The following is an 18,178-nucleotide window of genomic DNA, read 5'->3' on the forward strand; positions in this document are numbered from 1 at the left end:
CTGAACTTGCAGAATTCCGCCCGCCAATTCTTTTACAGATAAGTGTACAGAACAATACCCCTGAGTAGTTGCCGAATACAATTGCAGCGCTAAGGTAGACCTTTAGATTGTAGCACCAAGCAGTCATAGAATTTATAAAGTGCTCTGTCAAGCCAGTGTCTATTAAGCAATCCGTTGGATGTCCATTGTTGAGTTGGCTATAGACAATGAATAGCCAGGACTTTTCTCCCCCTCTAACAACTACCACCTGGGCTCTCTACAGGCTGTTGCTCCATCATTGAGTTGCTCAGCTGGTGGGGTATCGCTTGGTTGAAGACGATGGATGCCAGCACTCCAGATGCAGCATCACTCTCCTTGCTGGCATCACCTTGGCATATGGCACGGGGATGTTGGCCTGCCCACAGAAGTACCACTCCCAGTTGCGTGTGGCCACAGTAGTCGGTACCTGGGAAAGCTACTGTGAGCTGCCGACCTGGTTTTCAGAGAAGGAGCAGTTATCGTTGGCGAGGTGGTCCACTCCTAGTTGTGCCTGTTTGAGCGTGCCAAGTCGAGCGTACTAATAAAGTAGTTCATCCCCAGTTCTAGGAGTCGCTTGAACCTACTCCAGCATGAGTGTGTCCCAAACTTGCTCTTCTTCTCTCACCCTGGCTGAGACCACTTCATAATGGCACTTCCTCATCAGTGTCCATAATTCCAGGACTTAGACATCCAGTGATTCACTCAGTCGTTGCTGACGTTGTGAGAGTTTGTGTCTCATTGTTCTGGGGCTTCATGCTTCAGATCCTCGATGGCCATCTCATATGTCGCTCAGTCCCTGATGACCGCATATCCCTTGGGGCTGACTCGAGAGAGGAGGGCTGATTTCTGGAGGGCGTCAGTGTGGAAGAATTCTTGGGTTGCCGCGATGTAGGACTGAAAGCACTCCAACCAGTAGGGAACTTCTTCTGAGGCCTCGAGGGACAGAGGTTCGACTTGGAACATGCCAGACTTCAGGAGAGCTTCCATCCTGTCTTCAAAAGTAAACTAATAAAATTGTAACATGATTGATAGTACTCGGAGAGTTTTGGGGATCACAAATACGCTTTTATTAGCTTACAACTAATGGCCAGAATTTAAAGAGATCTTCAGGTAATTCCGAGGTAAGGCGGAAAAACGGTTTATATTGGGACCAACGGGGGCAGAGCCAAGACGAGAGGTTGTCCACCTAATCTACATACACAGACAGTGAATTCCAGTTTCTTGCAGATCAAATGGGCAGCACTTGATTGCCATATGTTCCGGGTTGGGGGAGCAGGACTGGAACATGACCGTCACTTCTGTGCACCATGATGACACAAACGCCACCTCTCCTAATTTTTCCAGACACCGGTTTTTGGTCAGCGCGATAGAGGATGTAGACCTTTGTAATCTAGGTCCTCAAGAAAAATGGAATCATGCCACACATTTGAACCCTACTGGGACCAAAATAATGGTAGGTTAATTGACCATAGTAAGTTACCACTGATAAATAGTGAGTAAGGGAATCTGAGGGAAGATTGTAAGTGAGTTAGTGGGAATGTGGAGAAAATAAAATGTTTTTACCTGAATCAATGGGATGTGCAACTGATGTGGTTTCTCTTCTTCCACCCAGCTGTAGTCAAAAGCATAACACCACTTCTTCATTCTTACATTGCTGTGATCAGTGAGCTGTACTGATCAATCTCAGTACATAACATGCCCTGTAACTTCATTTCTGAAATCAACCAACCAGGCAAACACCCCGTTCATGCAGGAGATCTAGACTTCTCCCCTTAATTGCTTTGCCCTCATTGCCCACCTCTTCTGATACTCAGATCTTTCATAGACATTTGAAAATAATGACTGTGGCATGTCTGCAAGTTGAGGAGAATGACAGGGTCGTTATACAAGGCAGCAAAATGCAGAGTAGATGAGCAGTACGTGTCAGAAAGGGACAAAGCATACACATAAATGGGTATACCTCTGAATAGAGTCAGAGCAGGGACAAATGATGCAGCATTGAAAGCTGTTTTTACCATTCATAACAAAATAAATGAATTAATAGGAGAAGTGGAAATAAAGTGGTATAATCTCATATTCTTTAAGAAACCGGACAGCAAAAAATACTTAACTTTGAAAAGTAATTTGCAAAATGGAAATGGAGGTGGGATAGTCCTTGTATTAAAGAATGGGATGACAGTAGAGAGGAAGCACCTTAGCTATGACTTCAAGAAGTACAATCACTTTGAGTAGAACAAAGAGAGAACAGAGCCCATTAAGGTTTTAAAAACAACGTGCTTCAAACACTCAGCAGGTGAGGCACCTTGTATGGAGAGAGAGAAACATATTTTCTTTCCACACATGCTGCCTCACCTGCTGAGCATTTCCAACATATTCTGTCTTTACTTCGGATTTCCAGTATCTGCAGTTGTTTCTTTCTTTAGATATCATGGGGAGTTGGATATAGGATCTGAAAGTAATACAGGTGCCTGTTACGAGATTACAACAGTGGTGGCAGACTTTTATCGACCTGTAGGTTGTGCCAACCAAATTAGCAAAAAATAAATAAATGTGGAGGATGAATGAATTCCCGGATCAGATGAAGAAAATTGAGAGCAGATTATGGTGTAATGAGAATAGGTTTATTGATGGTCTGCTAGATTAGAAGGCTTTAGCATATCATGACCATAATGTGATTGGTACTTGCAGAAGGATTAAAAACAATTGAGTTCAATGTTAAATTTGAAGACAGCAAACTATGAAGGCACGAGATTTGAATTGAATAGAGTGGAGTAGGAAGCTAAAAGGTGTGACAGTTTACAAGCTGTCCTTGTATGGGAGGGGGAAAATGCTGAAGCATTGAATCAACTGTTATAATGTTACTAAAACAGTAACCAGCCTGCGGATTGGGAACATTTCAGAATTTAGCAAAGGAAGTCAAAGGCATTGATAAGAAAAGTGACAGGATGAAAGTGGGGTGGCAAACAGCATACAATTTTTGTGTGTGTTCCTTACTGACTGAGAAAGAAAGAAATATATGGGGGATTAATGGCAAGGCAGAGAATTATGGCTCTCTCCTCAGAAGAAAAACACCTTTAGGATATAGTTGAAGAATACAGGTCTGGAATAAATGAGAAGCTCAAAGAAATGAACTAACCTAAACACAAACTAGGAATATAGACGTTAATTAGAAAGGAAGGCATTATATCTGCAGGGCCCGATTACTGGCATCATTGGGTTTGAAGGTAACTATAGAACTGAAGGTTGCACTAATTGTCCTCTTCCAGTGTTCTCTCAATTATGACATTTTACTTTATTTGAAGGTCTTTTCACTGTTGGCAAATATATCTGATTTAAATTAGAGGTAGCCAAAATAGAAACTCATTACCTATTTAATGAAGAATTAAATTTTCTTCATTAAACAAGTATCTCCATGATAGCTCTGCCAGCAATGGCTGGTATGCAGCAACAAGCCAGACACAAGAGGGACCATAATCCCGTCTCTCAGCTCAGCTTGTCATAAGATGTGTAGGCTTTGCAGCCCAACTAGCAATCCAGTATCTGAGCCATTAACTAGCTATCAGCACTGTTGCATCCAGTCAGTGCTATCCACATGCACAGCCAAATGGTATGGACATCATTTCAATGAATAAAGAAAAAAATTGGTCAACTGTGGTCCAAATATAATTGAGTGGGCAAATGGAACCTTTCATTTTAATTAGTTTCACAGGAGCTTTACCAAACAACTGTTTATTTGGATTTCCAGAAAGTGTTGGATAAGGTTCTGCATGGAAGACACACATATGATAAGGATGCATAGAGTTGGGGGTGATGTATTAACATGGCTGGAGGATTGGTTACCAATAGAAAGCAGAGAGTTAGGATACAGGAGTGTTTATCTTCCAGTTGGCAATGCCACAGGGCTAGGCCCACAACTATTCAAGATATACATTAACTATTTGGAAGAGGGAATGAGTGTATTGTTTCTAAGTTTGCTGACGACACTAAATTGAGTGGAAAAGCAAACTGTGCATAAGATTTGGAGAGTCCCCAGAGAGATATAGATGGGTTAAGTGAGTGGGCAAGGGTCTGGCAAATGCAGTACAATGTTCATAAATGTGAGGTTACCCAGTTTGGAAGGAAAAATGGAAGATCAAATTATTATTTAAATGGTAAGTGACTGCAACATGCTGCCATGCAGAAGGACTTGGGAGTGCTTGTGCATGAATTGCAAAAGTTTGGTTTGCAGGTGCAGCAGGCTATCAAGAAGGCAAATGGAATTTAGGAGCAAGAAGGTTATGCTGCAACTGCACAAGGTACTGGTGAGGCTGAATCTGGGGGACTGCATGCAGTTCTGGTCTCCTTACTTGAGAAGCAATGTACTGCCTTTGGAGGCATTCCAGAGGAGGTTCACCAGATTGATTCCAGAGGTGATGTGTTTAGTTTATGAGGTGCAATTGAGTCATTTGGAACTGTACTCGCTATAGAAAATATATAAAATTAATAAAGGCATGGATAAGATAGAAGTGGTAAGTTGTTTCCATTGATGGGCAATACTAGAACCAGAGATTCAGGATAGTAGATTTAGGACAGAGATGAAGAGGGACCTGCTTTCCCCAGAGGGTGTCTATGGAATTCCCCTGCCCATTGAAGCAGTGGAGTTGACCTCGGTAAATATATTTAAGACAAAGTTAGATAGAATTTTACCAAGTAGGGGAATTAAGGAATATGGGGAAAATACAGGTCGGTGGAGATGAGACTATCATCAGATCATTGAATGATGGAGCAGATTCAACGGGCTAGATGACCGACTACTGCTTCTATTTCTTGTGTTCTTAAACAAGGTATGATGCCCAGCTTAAGAGGGAGGTAAATAAAACCACAAAAGTTGTAAATCTGAAATAAAAACAGGAAGTCAAGCAGCATCCGTGGAGTAAGGAGCAGTGAAAGATTGAGGACTGAGACTCATCATCAGACATGGTTCTGATTAAGGGTCTTTGACCCTCAATGATTTTTAAAATATTTTATTTAACATTTTTCCATTCATATTTCTTTTTCTTTGGCTTGGCTTCGCGGACGAAGATTTGTGGAGGGGGTAAAAGTCCACGTCAGCTGCAGGCTCGTTTGTGGCTGACAAGTCCGATGCGGGACAGGCAGACACGGTTGCAGCGGCTGCAGGGGAAAATTGGTGGGTTGGGGTTGGGTGTTGGGTTTTTCCTCCTTTGCCTTTTGTCAGTGAGGTGGGCTCTGCGGTCTTCTTCAAAGGAGGTTGCTGCCCGCCAAACTGTGAGGCGCCAAGATGCACGGTTTGAGGCGATATCAGCCCACTGGCGGTGGTCAATGTGGCAGGCACCAAGAGATTTCTTTAGGCAGTCCTTGTACCTTTTCTTTGGTGCACCTCTGTCACGGTGGCCAGTGGAGAGCTCGCCATATAACACGATCTTGGGAAGGCGATGATCCTCCATTCTGGAGACGTGACCCACCCAGCGCAGCTGGATCTTCAGCAGCGTGGACTCGATGCTGTCGACCTCTGCCATCTCGAGTACTTCGACGTTAGGGATGAAAGCGCTCCAATGAATGTTGAGGATGGAGCGGAGACAATGCTGGTGGAAGCGTTCTAGGAGCCGTAGGTGATGCCGGTAGAGGACCCATGATTCGGAGCCGAACAGGAGTGTATATAATTCATAAGCAATTATACAAAACATTAAATGCTTAAATTTAAGAAAATTTCAATCATTACATGATGGTTAATAACCTTCCCCTCCCATACTCTCCCTCCTTAAATCCCCCACCCCAAAACATTTTACATAAAAAAAGTTTATATAGTAATATAAAGTAAAGATAAAGAAAGAATAGCTTCATGGATTGCTTGGAGAATTGCTTTCCAACACACAGGACTCCAGCAAGGTTTATAGGATCAATTTAGGGAAAAAGATTAACATAGGTCTCAAGAGGCTTGAAGAACAGCACTGTATATTTATGATAAAATTTGCATAAACAATCTCCAAATTTGCAGAAATATACCATATTTATTTCTAAAATTGTATGTAATTTTCTCCAAGGGGATACAGCTTTGAATTTCTGCATTCCAACTTCTCACACTCAAATTTGAATCCGATTTCCAGGTCATTGCAGTACATTTCCTTGCCACCACTAATGCTATTTTAACATATTTTATTTGATGTATTGATAGTTTCAACTTGAGACTTGTTCTTTCTATATTTCCCAATAGAAATAAATCTGGGTTTTGAGGGAATACAGTGCCTGTAACTTGTTCAAATAAATTTCTTAAATTCACCCGTGAAGGCTTTACCTTGGGACCAAGTTGAACGCAAGAAAGTTCTTGTCTCTTCACCACACCTAAAACATTGATCTGATAAATTTGATTTTATTTTATTCAACTTTTGTGGTGTCAAATACAGCTGATGTAAAAAAAAATGTATTGAACTAATCTATATCTTACATTAATAATATTTGTCATACAATCTCGACAGAGATCTGACCATCTGGATCCACAATGTTAACACCATTTTTCTTTCCACAAATGATGAGTGTTACCACATTTTTTGTTTTTAGAAGGCAAATGTCCAACAAGAACAGGAGTGATGTGTAACTTTGTTCAAGTTGGGGATGGCAGTCAGAAGTTAAAGGGAACATACACAAGAGATGACTATTATAGCAGAAGATATGCTAAAGCTGCTTATAATCGGAATATAGTATAGTAATGGAAATAATTGATCTTAATGATGAGCCTTTCTAGGCTTTCTGGCTCATTTTGAGGTGACATTTGATGTCAAAAGACTAAATTAGTTGTTGATGGTTACTAGTAAGGGGAAGGGAAGTGGTACTTCCTGCTTAGTTTGAGAGAAATCTTAGATAAGGACAAGACTTGCCAATATTTAGTTCAACAACATTTATGCTCATTTTGTATTGGGTGTAGGATGAATATTAATGATAACTGAGCAGCGCTCAAGAGAGATGGTGGTGGGTTGGAGCCAGATGTTTTCAGTGAACATGACATTTGATGCATGTAAATCAGTTTGTGGTCACACGTGGTTACAGCTTGGAATACTTGGATCAATATAAACAACCTTTCAGTTTGGAGTATGGTTCTCTTTGGATGGGTGCAGTCAGAATATTTTACTAGGCAGGGATGCTGACTCTTATCTGCTTAACCAGGTGCTAAATCCATAGATGAGTCAAAAGTAGTTGACGATGTGGTAGTTGACCATGTAGTATACCATGAGCTTGCTTGGCCACGGCACACGAACCATGGGTGTAAAGGGTGGGGCCAGTACTGCGGACACTGCACTCCACCTAAAAGCTCCTTTGCGCAGGCCCAAGGACAGGTCCACGTCCTCCCCCTCGCAGACGTGGACATACCCCTCCATAAATCTTCATCCGCGAAGCCAAGCCAAAGAAGAACACCATGAGGACTGGGCCTTTTGAGCTGAAATTGATATCCAAATCAGACTAAAAATTTGCTGCATGCACTAGATATCCCCACACCCCCTCATATGTGTTTATCTAGAACACTTTTAAATGCTCCTATTATATCTGCTTCCACCACTACTCCTGACATGGAGTTCCATTTCTTTATCACTTGTAAACCTATCACACCATCCCTCTGCCCCATACCTCTATTCCTCCTCACTCCATACCTCACCTTCTAAACCAGACAGCAAACTGGTAATCCTCTTCTGTATGTCTCTGAAGCTTCCACATCCTTCCTGTAATTAGGCAGCCAGAGTTACGCATAAGATATTCTAAGTGCGACCAAACTAAAATTATATAAAGCTGCGACATGACCCCTTACTTTTATGCCATGCCCACTGACCCTATCTACCTGCATGGCCATTTTCAATAAGCTATGTAAGAGCTGTGGTTGAAGTAAAAACACAATGCTGGAGAAACTCAGCTGGTCAAACAGTGTATTTTATATAGCAAAGATAATGTTCAGATGCCTGTCTACATTTTTTCATACCTTAATGACAGGTTCAAGCCCAGAATGTTGGTTTTGTATCTTTGCTTCTATATAGTACACTGTTTGACCTGCTGAGTTTCTCCAGCATTGTGTTCTTACTTCCGCCATGATGCCTGCAGACTTTTGTGTTTTACCTTCAATTATCTATGGATTTGAACCCCCGGGTCCCTCCCCACATCAATATTTTGAAGAGCCCTTCCATTAACTGTATGCATTCACCTTGTATTTAACCTCCCAAAATGCAGCAGCTTTTATTTTATGCACATTCCATCTGCCATTTTCTACCCAAACCGGTGACTATTTAATAACCTCTTGTACTCTGATAATCCTCTACTGTCTCCACAACTCCACCAAGCTTTACATCATCTGCAAACTTAATAACACATCTACTTTATCATCCAAGTTATTTCTATACATTCGCAAACAGGAATCCCAACACCGAACACCACTTGTCAGAGCCTCCACCCCAAATAACAGCCTTCCACGACTATCCTCTATTTTCTATAAGCCAGCCAATTTCCTATGCAAACTAACAATTTACCATGGATCCCGTGCATCTGCATCATCTGAATCAGCCTGCCATGAGGCATCTTGTCAAACATTGATCATTGACCGATTTGTATGACAGAATTGTCTTTCCTTTGGAATTGCCTGCAGTCACCAGTCCAAAAGGTATTTGTAAAATTGGAACAGTCTTGAAGACATGCCTGGTATGTTATTCAGAGTCCCATGGATATTTTGTTTAAGCTTTACACAGTACATGGTGCATTCTTTGTGCAAACATACTGAGTACACAAAGAATTAATTCTTTACCTTATTTAATTTTCAGTCAGCTGGTTTATCCACGAGTTTAGAATTTATAACAGTGACACCGCTGTTGGCTAACTTTCTGTCCTGGAGATGCCATAACGTTAATTTTTTTGTGCATTTACAATGAGTTTTAATTTTAATGATTTTGATATCATTCAAGGTTGGAAACAAAGGAGTTATTGATCAGCATGCAATTGAGCTGCTCAGCTGATTTAAAAAAAACTCTAATCATGCAGTTCAAAGTTTATTCCAGCAGCAATCAAGAGATAAGGGATATCCTTTTCCCTTGTGTTTATCAGTTAGAAATTCAACAAAGAATATCCATAAAAACATTTCCAATGAACAAAATTCAGTACAGGAATATATAAATGTTAGCAAAATATTGAATTTGTGGAATTTGCATTTTGGTCACTAAGGTACTCAGTTTGAATTTATGCATCAGTACAGAAGTATGCCACTCTGCCCAATATACCTCTACTGGCACATCGATCTAGTTTGTTGCCTGCTATTTCCTCATTATCACGCTCTTTTGTCACGATCCTGCTATTTTTGCTTTAAACATTCACTTTGCCTTTGAGATTTGTAACAAAATCTCTTTTTGCCAGTCATACATGTGCTCTGAGCAGGAGCACATGTAGCCAAAGAGGATCTCAGCATCAAAATTGACCTCATGGATGAGGTACATACTCCATTTTAAGTCATGCAGAATCCGGCCTCTAAAGGTTATTTGAGTATTTTTACAAATACACACTATGGTAGACAATTAATCTATAGACTCCTAGGGTAATTTACAATTCTGCCAAGTATGGAACTCCTTGTTGTATTTGATACCAACTGGAGTATCGAGATTTTAAAGGGTAAGGCTGTAGTGCACTGTCAGTAACCACCAAGACTAGGCTGAGGGAACTATAGGCTTTAATATTCAGAAGAACCTTGCTGACCCTGATCCAGGTATAGGAATGGAGGGAAGGGAGAGGTGACTCAACTTTTATGGCCCAAGACTATGGGGGAGGAGTCATAGGGTATGAGTCATCAGTGGGCGGGCCAGCTCCATATATACAGTAGCCAACGATAACTATATACAATGGAGGAAACATATCACCACAGAGACAAAACTCTTGTATTTCACCTTTCTGTCTTTTAACATGTTCCTAGCACAACCACCAAAATATTTTTGAAGTGGAGTCAATAATGTGTTCCAAGAACTTGTTCAATAAACTTAATATTGGTGTGAAGGGGTAAATAATTAACAGCAACCATGAAGAACTGCTGCGCTCTTTGTAAAATTTCCCTGAGATCTTCAAGATGGAGAACTGAGTTTACCAAAGAACTCTTCTGATTTATAGGACTTTTAACAGAGATGTGGTCCATTAGAGCTTTCAAACATCATCCTAGATGTTAGACTCAAATCTGGAAAAGGGGGCTGAAACCTGTAAGCTTCTGCTTCAAGCATGAGTGGTCTCATAATGTGAGAATCAGGAGCTCCTGTGTCTGAGTGGTGACACGGATCTATTCCAGTTCACTTATCATAGCAACAGGTCTATGGCGGATTCCATCTCACTGGCTCTACACAAAGTCCTGAAACACCAGGACAGCAAAGATGCATTCATCAGAATGTTCTTTATCAACTACAGTTTGACATTTAACACCATCATCCCTTTAAAACTGATCAGCAAACTTCAAGACCTGGGAGTTAACACCCCACTCTGTAATTGGATCATAGATTTCCTCACCTCCACACCACAATCGGTCAAGATTGGTAAGACCATCTCCTCCACAATTTCATTAGTACCAGGGCACCAGAAGGCTATGTTTTTAGCCTCCTGCTCTACTCACTTAATACCTAAACTGTGTAGCTTGGTCTGACAATAGCACCATCTACAAATTTGCAGGTGATACCAGGGTAGTGGGTTGTAAAAAGGATGGAGATTGAAACCTTGGCTGAATCACCAACCAACAACCACCTTGCACTCAATGTCACCAAAACTAAGGAGCTGATTGTTGACTTCAGGAAAGGAAAGCCAGACGTATACAATCCAGTGATCATTGGGGGATCAGAGTTGGAGAGGGTGAGCAAATTTAGGTTCTTGAAAGTCACTATCTTGGAAGATATTTCCTGGACCCAACACACCTCAGAAGTTTATGGAGGTTTGATATGACACCAGAAACCCTGGCAAATTTCTACAGAGGTATGGTGGAAAGTGTGCTGACCGGCTGCATTATGGTCTGGTATGGGAATACCAATACACCTGAGTGTAAAGCTCTCCAAAAGTTAGTGGACATAGCCTAGGACATCAGAGGCAAAACTCTCCCCACTACTAATTACATATAAAAGGAACACTGCTATCAGGGTAGCAGCGATCATCAAAGATCCACACACCCAAGCACATGCTCTGTTCTCGCTGCTGCCTTCAGGAAAGAGGTCGAGGTGCCACAGGACTCGCACCACCAGGTTCAGGAACAGCTGTTACCCCTCCACCATCAGACTCCTCAACGACAAACTCAATTGTGCACTTGTGCACTTTATTGATTTTCTTTTGTTCTCTCTGTATGGCACAGTCAGTTTGTTTACATTCATTACCTTTTTACAGTTATCTGCTCACATGTTTATGCTATGTACAGTTTATGTTTGTACTACCAGTTGTGGTAATTCTGCCACGCCTGCAGGAGAAAAGAATCTGGAGTTGTACTTGATGTCATGTACATACTCTGAAAATAAATCTGAGAAAAGTTACAGGATAAAAACTTGTGGCTCTTTTTTTTTGTAGGTCAAGAGCGATTTGGGAACATGACAAGAGTATATTACAGAGAAGCTATTGGAGCTTTCGTAGTCTTTGATGTGACACGATCCTCAACGTTTGAAGCAGTGTCGAAATGGAAAGATGACTTAGACTCAAAGTTAACTCTCCCTAATGGCAAACCTGTCTCTGTTGTCTTACTTGCAAACAAATGTGATCAGGGAGGTGAATTCTTATCTGCTAATTCTGGAAAACTGGAGCAATTCTGCAAAGATCATGGATTTGTTAGCTGCTTTGAAACTTCAGCAAAGGTAAAATTTAGTTTACCAGTTTTAATCATAACAGACTAAGAAAATGTCCATTATAACAAAACAAACGGAAATTCAAAGAAACTATTAAGATGTGACATTAAAGTTAGCAGTTCTTAAAGGAAAAATATATTAACCCAAATTGACCAACTTCATCTTGGATTGTTGATGAATGAGGCAGTGTCAAAACTGACCATAATTTCCTTTCATGTGCTTCTCTCGTGAAGAGGCTGTATGGAATAATAAGATTAGAATGAATAGGGAGGCGAGATTGATAGAAATGAGGGAACAATGTTGGTGCAGCACCAGTCAAACTCTGTTAAGCTAACTGCCTCCGTGTTTCAGTGAAATGTGTTCAGTAGTCATCATCATCGTGGCCCATCCTCTCGCAAGTGCCTTGTAGCTCTTCTGTCCCCACAGAACTTTTGTTCTGTTTTCCATGGAGCTTTAGGCACCACGTGCCGGGGCAAGGACTTGGAGGCGAGTGCTTGCCCAGAACCAACACCTCCCTCTGGGTCCCATGTCACTGGATCTGGCGGAGTACGAGGCATGACAGCCAGAGTGACGCAGGAATTCCCCGCAGTGGTCTGTTCTAAGTAGTCATACATATGGTTTATTTTTAGTACTTTTAAAATGTTTCTATGATTTTGAAACAGTTGAAAAAGTCTTTGACATTGGTGAGTGTGAAAGGACCATAAGAGGGGTGCAGAGATATTTCCAGTACTGGGATAGTCTAGGAGCAGAGGGCACAGCCTCAATAAAAGGATGTTTAGAATTTATAACAATTTAGAACAGGGATGAGGAGAAATTTCTTTAGCAAGATGGTGTGAATATGTGGAATTTGTTTTCACAGACAGCTGTGGAAGTGAAAATTGAAAGCCTTTGATGCCCTTACTAATCAAGAACCAATGGGGAGAAGGCAGGAATATAGAGTTGAAAGGATGAAAACAGCAGCCGTGATTCGAATGATAGAGCAGAGTCAATGGGCTGAATGCATAATTCTTCTCCTATTTCTGAGGTCTTATGCAGCCTTGTGATCCACTGTCTGAAGCCCAATTGCACAGTGTAGACTCCTCACCTCTGAGGAGAATTGTGGCAGTGGGGATTCCTGCTTAATTTGACCCATGGGATCATGAGAGGCGAGTATCACCATGGGGAGTGTGTAACAGGTAATCACAAGGCCAGTCAACCAGGATGTGAACCAATATAATTGGTGCTTGCATTGAGACAAAAAAACTACTCAACTTCTGTCTACATAGTCATCATTCTATGTGGATCCATGGATTGTGATGGATTGTGGGAAAAGAGGACAAGTGTTATCTTTCTGATAGTAAAGGGATACAACAAAGAGTGAAGTCCCATAACTTTGTGATGCTTCAAAGTGATAACTAAAGATTAATACAGGGCTAAATCATGTGGAATTTTGTTGCTTTGTCCAATTGGCCTTGCTGACTGCAGTGAACTGGGATTCACTGGGAGAGTGCTGTATTGATGACAGGCGCTGCCTTCCGGCTCCACCCCCATTTACCCATCTATAACTCTGGTTTTCTGCCGAAACCCAGAACCCCTCTGAAGCCTACTAGTGACCCTACCCGTTGTTGAAAGCTAATAAAAGCATTTGTTCTCCTTCCAGTTGTATGAGAGCTTTTATCTACGCTACAATTTTAATAGTTTTCAAAACAAGGATGGAGGTGTTACTCAAGCCCAGTATGTTGCTAATAGACCCCCAGTCACTCGATGCAGCTGAAGAGTTCACATATTGGCTAGATTGCTTCCAGGCCTACCTGAATGCGACCAGGGACGTCTTCCGCACAGATGAACTCCGGAGGTCAGTGCTCATCTCCAGGGTAGGAACTCGCTACATGAAGGCCCCGAACGGTGGGGCCTAGCAAGGCACCGGCTCGCTCTATGTCACCAATGGAGAGTCGATCAACGACTACCTGCTGAATCTGTGGACGCTTGCTAAGAAGTGCAGGTATGAAGTGGCTTCGGCCCACATCTGAGAAGATGAACAGGTCTGGGACACTCTGGTCTCAGGAGTCCGCTCGAAGTATGTGAGGCAACGACTACTCAAGTCTGGAAAGAAGAACCTTGCTAGTCATGTCGAGCTGACCAAATCACTGGAACAGGCCAGGCTCGAAAACGATGATCTCGAAGCCAGCAAACTCGAGCTTTCAGGCGAGCACCTCCAAGGATTAGCTGCTGCTTCTATGGCTGCCCCTGCTCTAATAGCTTCCACTTCCTGCACCAGAGAGTGCTTTTTCTGCAGAAAAGGTTAGCACACCTGAGCCCGTTGCCCCGCTAAAGACTCAGCGTGCTCCAGCTGTGGAAAGGAGGGATATTGAACAGGGGTCCGCTGTGCGAAGGGAGGTCCGAGGAAGTCCGTGGCCAGCACCGCTCCTGGATTTGATTCCAGCCCCAAGCCATCTGTCCTGAACTCGCCTGAGTTTGCCTGCTGCACAACCCACTGCCTTTGGAATGGCACGAAAAGGCTCAGCGGCCATCTTGCCATGGCCCAAATTCAAATTTGGTGCCATCATCATCAAAGGAGGAAGGAGGACGTCCATCTTGCTGCGCCACAAGATTGGTGCCGTCTTACCTGCACAGTCAACTCAGGACAGAGGGGGCCACTTGAACGAGGAACAAGGCATCTCCAGTGAACTGGCATCGCTGGTTCTCAACCAGAATAAATCTCACCAGCTCAGAAACTCTATGGTAACGATGAAGGTAAACGGACATTCTACTAAGTGCCTAATCGACACAGGCTCCACCGAAAGTTTTATAGACTCATGGACTGTACAAAAATATAACTTAAAAATGTATCCTTCTCATTATTGAATCTTCCTCGTGTCTCAGTCCCATTCGGCGCATGTACAAAAACATTGTACAGTTCATTTATTGATCAAAGGGGGGGACTTTTGTAAATTTTGTCTGTACATTTTAGATGAATTGTATGCTCCAGTATTGTTGGATTTGGACTTCCTGTGTCACCTTAAAAACGTGACCTTGGAGTTTTCTGGTCCCCTCCCCCAGGTAATGGTTCAGAATGGAGGGTCCCCAAAATCAGGATCCACTTGCAGCCTCTCCGCACTGAACATTGACCCTCCCCCTCTATTCCCAAACCTGTCTGCCAATTGTAAGCCCATCATCACCAAGAGCAGGAGGTATAGCGCGGCAAACAGGGAGTTCATAAAGACAGAGACCCAGCGCCTGCTGGAGGAGGGGAACATCGAGTTCAACATCAGCCCGTGGGGAGCGCAAGTGGTGGTAGTAAAGGGGGAAAACAAGTCCAGGTTAGTGATCGACTATAGCCAAGCAATTAACAAATACATACTCCTGGATGAATACCCCCTCCCTCACATTTCGGATATGGTGAACGATATCGTGCAGTATCACGTCTATTCGACCATCGACCTGAAAGTTAACTATTACCAGCTGCCAATTCATTCCAAGGACTGCCTGTAAATGGCATTTGAGGTTAACAGTTGAATCTATCAGTTCAGGAGGGTCCCTTTCAGCATTACCAATGGTGTGTCTATCTTTCAGTGGCAGATAGACAGAATGGTGGACTAGTATGGGTTGAAGGCTACCTTCCCCTACCTCAATGATGTCACCATCTGTGGCCACACCATGGAAGGCCATGACACCAATTTCTAGAGCTTTCTCCATATGGCAAGAGCCCTGAATCTCATTTAATTCCGACAAGTGTGTGTTCAGGCCTACACAACTGGTTATCCTCAGCTACGTGATGGAGAATGGCGTCATTGGCCCCGATCCCGATAGGATGCACCCCCAATTAGAGCTCCCACTCCCTGGGACCACAAAGGCTTTGCGGAGATGCCTGAGGCTTTTCTCATATTACGCCCAGTGGGTCCCTCAATACGCCAACAAGGTTCGCCCACTCTTAAAGGCTACTACTTTCCCGCTCTCGACTGAAGCCCAGATGGCTTTCAATTACCTCTGAAGTTACATTGTGAAAGCTGCCATGCACGCGGTGGATGAGAATGTATTCCAAGTGGAAAGTGATGCTTCAGATATAGCCCTGGCTGCTACCCTCAATCAGGCAGGCAAGCCGATTGCCTTTTTCTCATGGACGCTTCAAGGCCACGGGTTCCAGAACCTGTCAGTGTAAAAGGAGGCTCAGGCCATTGTTCTGCCATAAGGCTCTGGAGGCACTACCTGGCTGGTAGATTTACACTCCTCACTGATCAGCGCTTTATCGCATTCATGTTCAGCAATGTTAAGAGGGGAAAAATCAAGAATGACAAAATTGCTAGGTGGAGGATCGAATTTTCCACCTACAATTATAATGTTGCCTATCGACCACGAGCCCTTAATGACCCTCCAGATGCCTTGTCCAGGAGATGCTGTGCCTCTGCACACACTGGCCAACTGTAGACCATACACAATGAGCTCTGCCATCCAGGGGTCACCCATGTGGTTCATTTTGTCAAGTCCTGCAATTTGCCCTACTCTGTAGAAGACGTCAGGGAGATGACCAGGTCATGCCGGGTCTGCGCTGAGTGCAAGCCACACTTTTATCGCCCTGTGAAAGTGCACCTGATCAAGTCATCCAGGCCCTTTGAATGGCTCAGCATCGATTTTAAGGGAACTCTTCTCCACGAATGGGAACATCTTCTTTCTCTCAGTCAACTGAGTACTCCCGCTTTCCGTTTGCCATTGCATGATTAGACACATCCGCCTCATCAGTTATGAAGGTCCTAGACTCCATTTTCACCCTGTTTGGGTATCCCGGCTATATTCAAAGCGACCGGGGCTCAGCCTTCATGAGCGACGAGCTGCGTCAGTATCTGCTGGTGAGGAGCATTGCATCCAGCAGGACTACTAGCTACAACCCCCGGGGGAATGCACAGGTTGAAAAAGAGAGCGCCATGATCTGGAAGGTTATCAAACTTGCCCTGAAGAAAAAGGCCTTCCAGACTAGTGCTTGCAGGATGTTCTCTCCATTGCACTCCATTCAATTTGGTCGCTACTCTGCACCACGACTCCTCACAAGCTCATGTTTACATTCAACAGAAGGTCAGCATCAGGGACTATACTCCCAGCCTGGCTCTCTAGTCTGGTCCGGTCCTTCTTCAGAAGCAGGTGAGGAGAAGCAAGACCAAATCCCTGGTGGAGAGGGTGAAACTGCTTCTTGCAAATCCCATGTACACCTACGTGGGAGTACCTGGATGGCAGGTAGGATACAGTCTGATCAGGGACCTGGCACCCGCTGGAACAGAGGGTCCGTTGCAGGAAGGGATGAATGCAATGAACTGGGGTTCACTGGGAGAGTACTATATTGATGACTGGCCTTGCCTCCTGGCTCCACACCCATATATAACTCTGGTTTCCCACCTAAGCCCAGAACCCCTCTGAAACCAACTAGTGACCTTCCCGTTGTTGAAAGCTAATAAATTTTTTTGTTCTCCCTCCAGTCTTGAGAGCTTTTATCTATGCTACATTGACAATCAATAATGTGAACGAAGTCAGCATACCAAATTTAAGCAAATAAGGTGTGACAACTGTCACAACTTGTGCTCTTGCCCATTTTCTACAGAATTTTGTCATGGAATGTATTCCAAACCATATTCACAGAATGAGTTTGAAACAGGGTTAAATTGGGATACTGAGATTAATCATCTCACATCTGAAACTAATGAAGGAATAGACTTTTGTATCGAGCTTTAAGATGGTTTGTGCTTCTTTTTGAAATGGTTAGAAAGTAAGTTTCAAAATCTATTTGCATTTTAGTAATGTTCTGGCATTGCAACTTTCCTATGCTCATGCCAGGATAATTTTATGAATGGGGATAAGACCTTGAATTTGCATTCCTCTATTCTTCTGATGTGACTAATTTCCCTAACATCACTTTAAAATTCAACATAAGTTTGGAAATGATAGCCACACTAAACAATCCAATTTGCATTTCAACTCATCAGGGAGCAATTCCAATTGTTATAATAAATCTATCTTTTACCAGAAAATACTTCATCATGATTCTAAAGACGGCAACGATTGATTTCATTTCAGGGAAGGTGCCCCTAAGTACAAAACAGTTAGTGTTAAAAACCAATAGCTCATTCCTGGGATATAAAATAGTGAAACATTAAATTAGTTCTTAATTTTTTTCTGTGAGTTATTGTAAGGAAGGACAAATTGTAGTGCATTTCAAAGATCTATAAGGTGCATTCAAAATGGACTATTTAACATGCCTCAAAAATGAAATAGTGAAACATTGGTTGATATCAAAGAGGATATTGCTTCAGTTGCCTTAGTAGAAAAGTCTGTCAGCATTAGTAGCAACACAAGAACAAATGGACAACATTGTTGATGGCCAA

The 18,178-nt window shown here is 42.7% G+C and overlaps 1 protein-coding gene across 1 annotated transcript in view; it reads left to right on the top strand.

Moving 5' to 3' along the window:
• The window catches only part of LOC138740019 (ras-related protein Rab-38-like), a 40,221-nt gene that overhangs the window by 16,117 nt on the left and 5,926 nt on the right, over positions 1–18,178 (top strand). Inside the window, exon 2 of the mRNA XM_069892469.1 lies at positions 11,560–11,840. Within this exon, the coding sequence (XP_069748570.1) occupies positions 11,560–11,840 (281 nt within the window). The remainder of the gene's footprint in view (positions 1–11,559; positions 11,841–18,178) is intronic.

This window comes from Narcine bancroftii, chromosome 7, assembly GCF_036971445.1.
Source record: "Narcine bancroftii isolate sNarBan1 chromosome 7, sNarBan1.hap1, whole genome shotgun sequence".
In the NCBI taxonomy this organism is placed as follows: Eukaryota; Metazoa; Chordata; class Chondrichthyes; order Torpediniformes; family Narcinidae; genus Narcine; species Narcine bancroftii.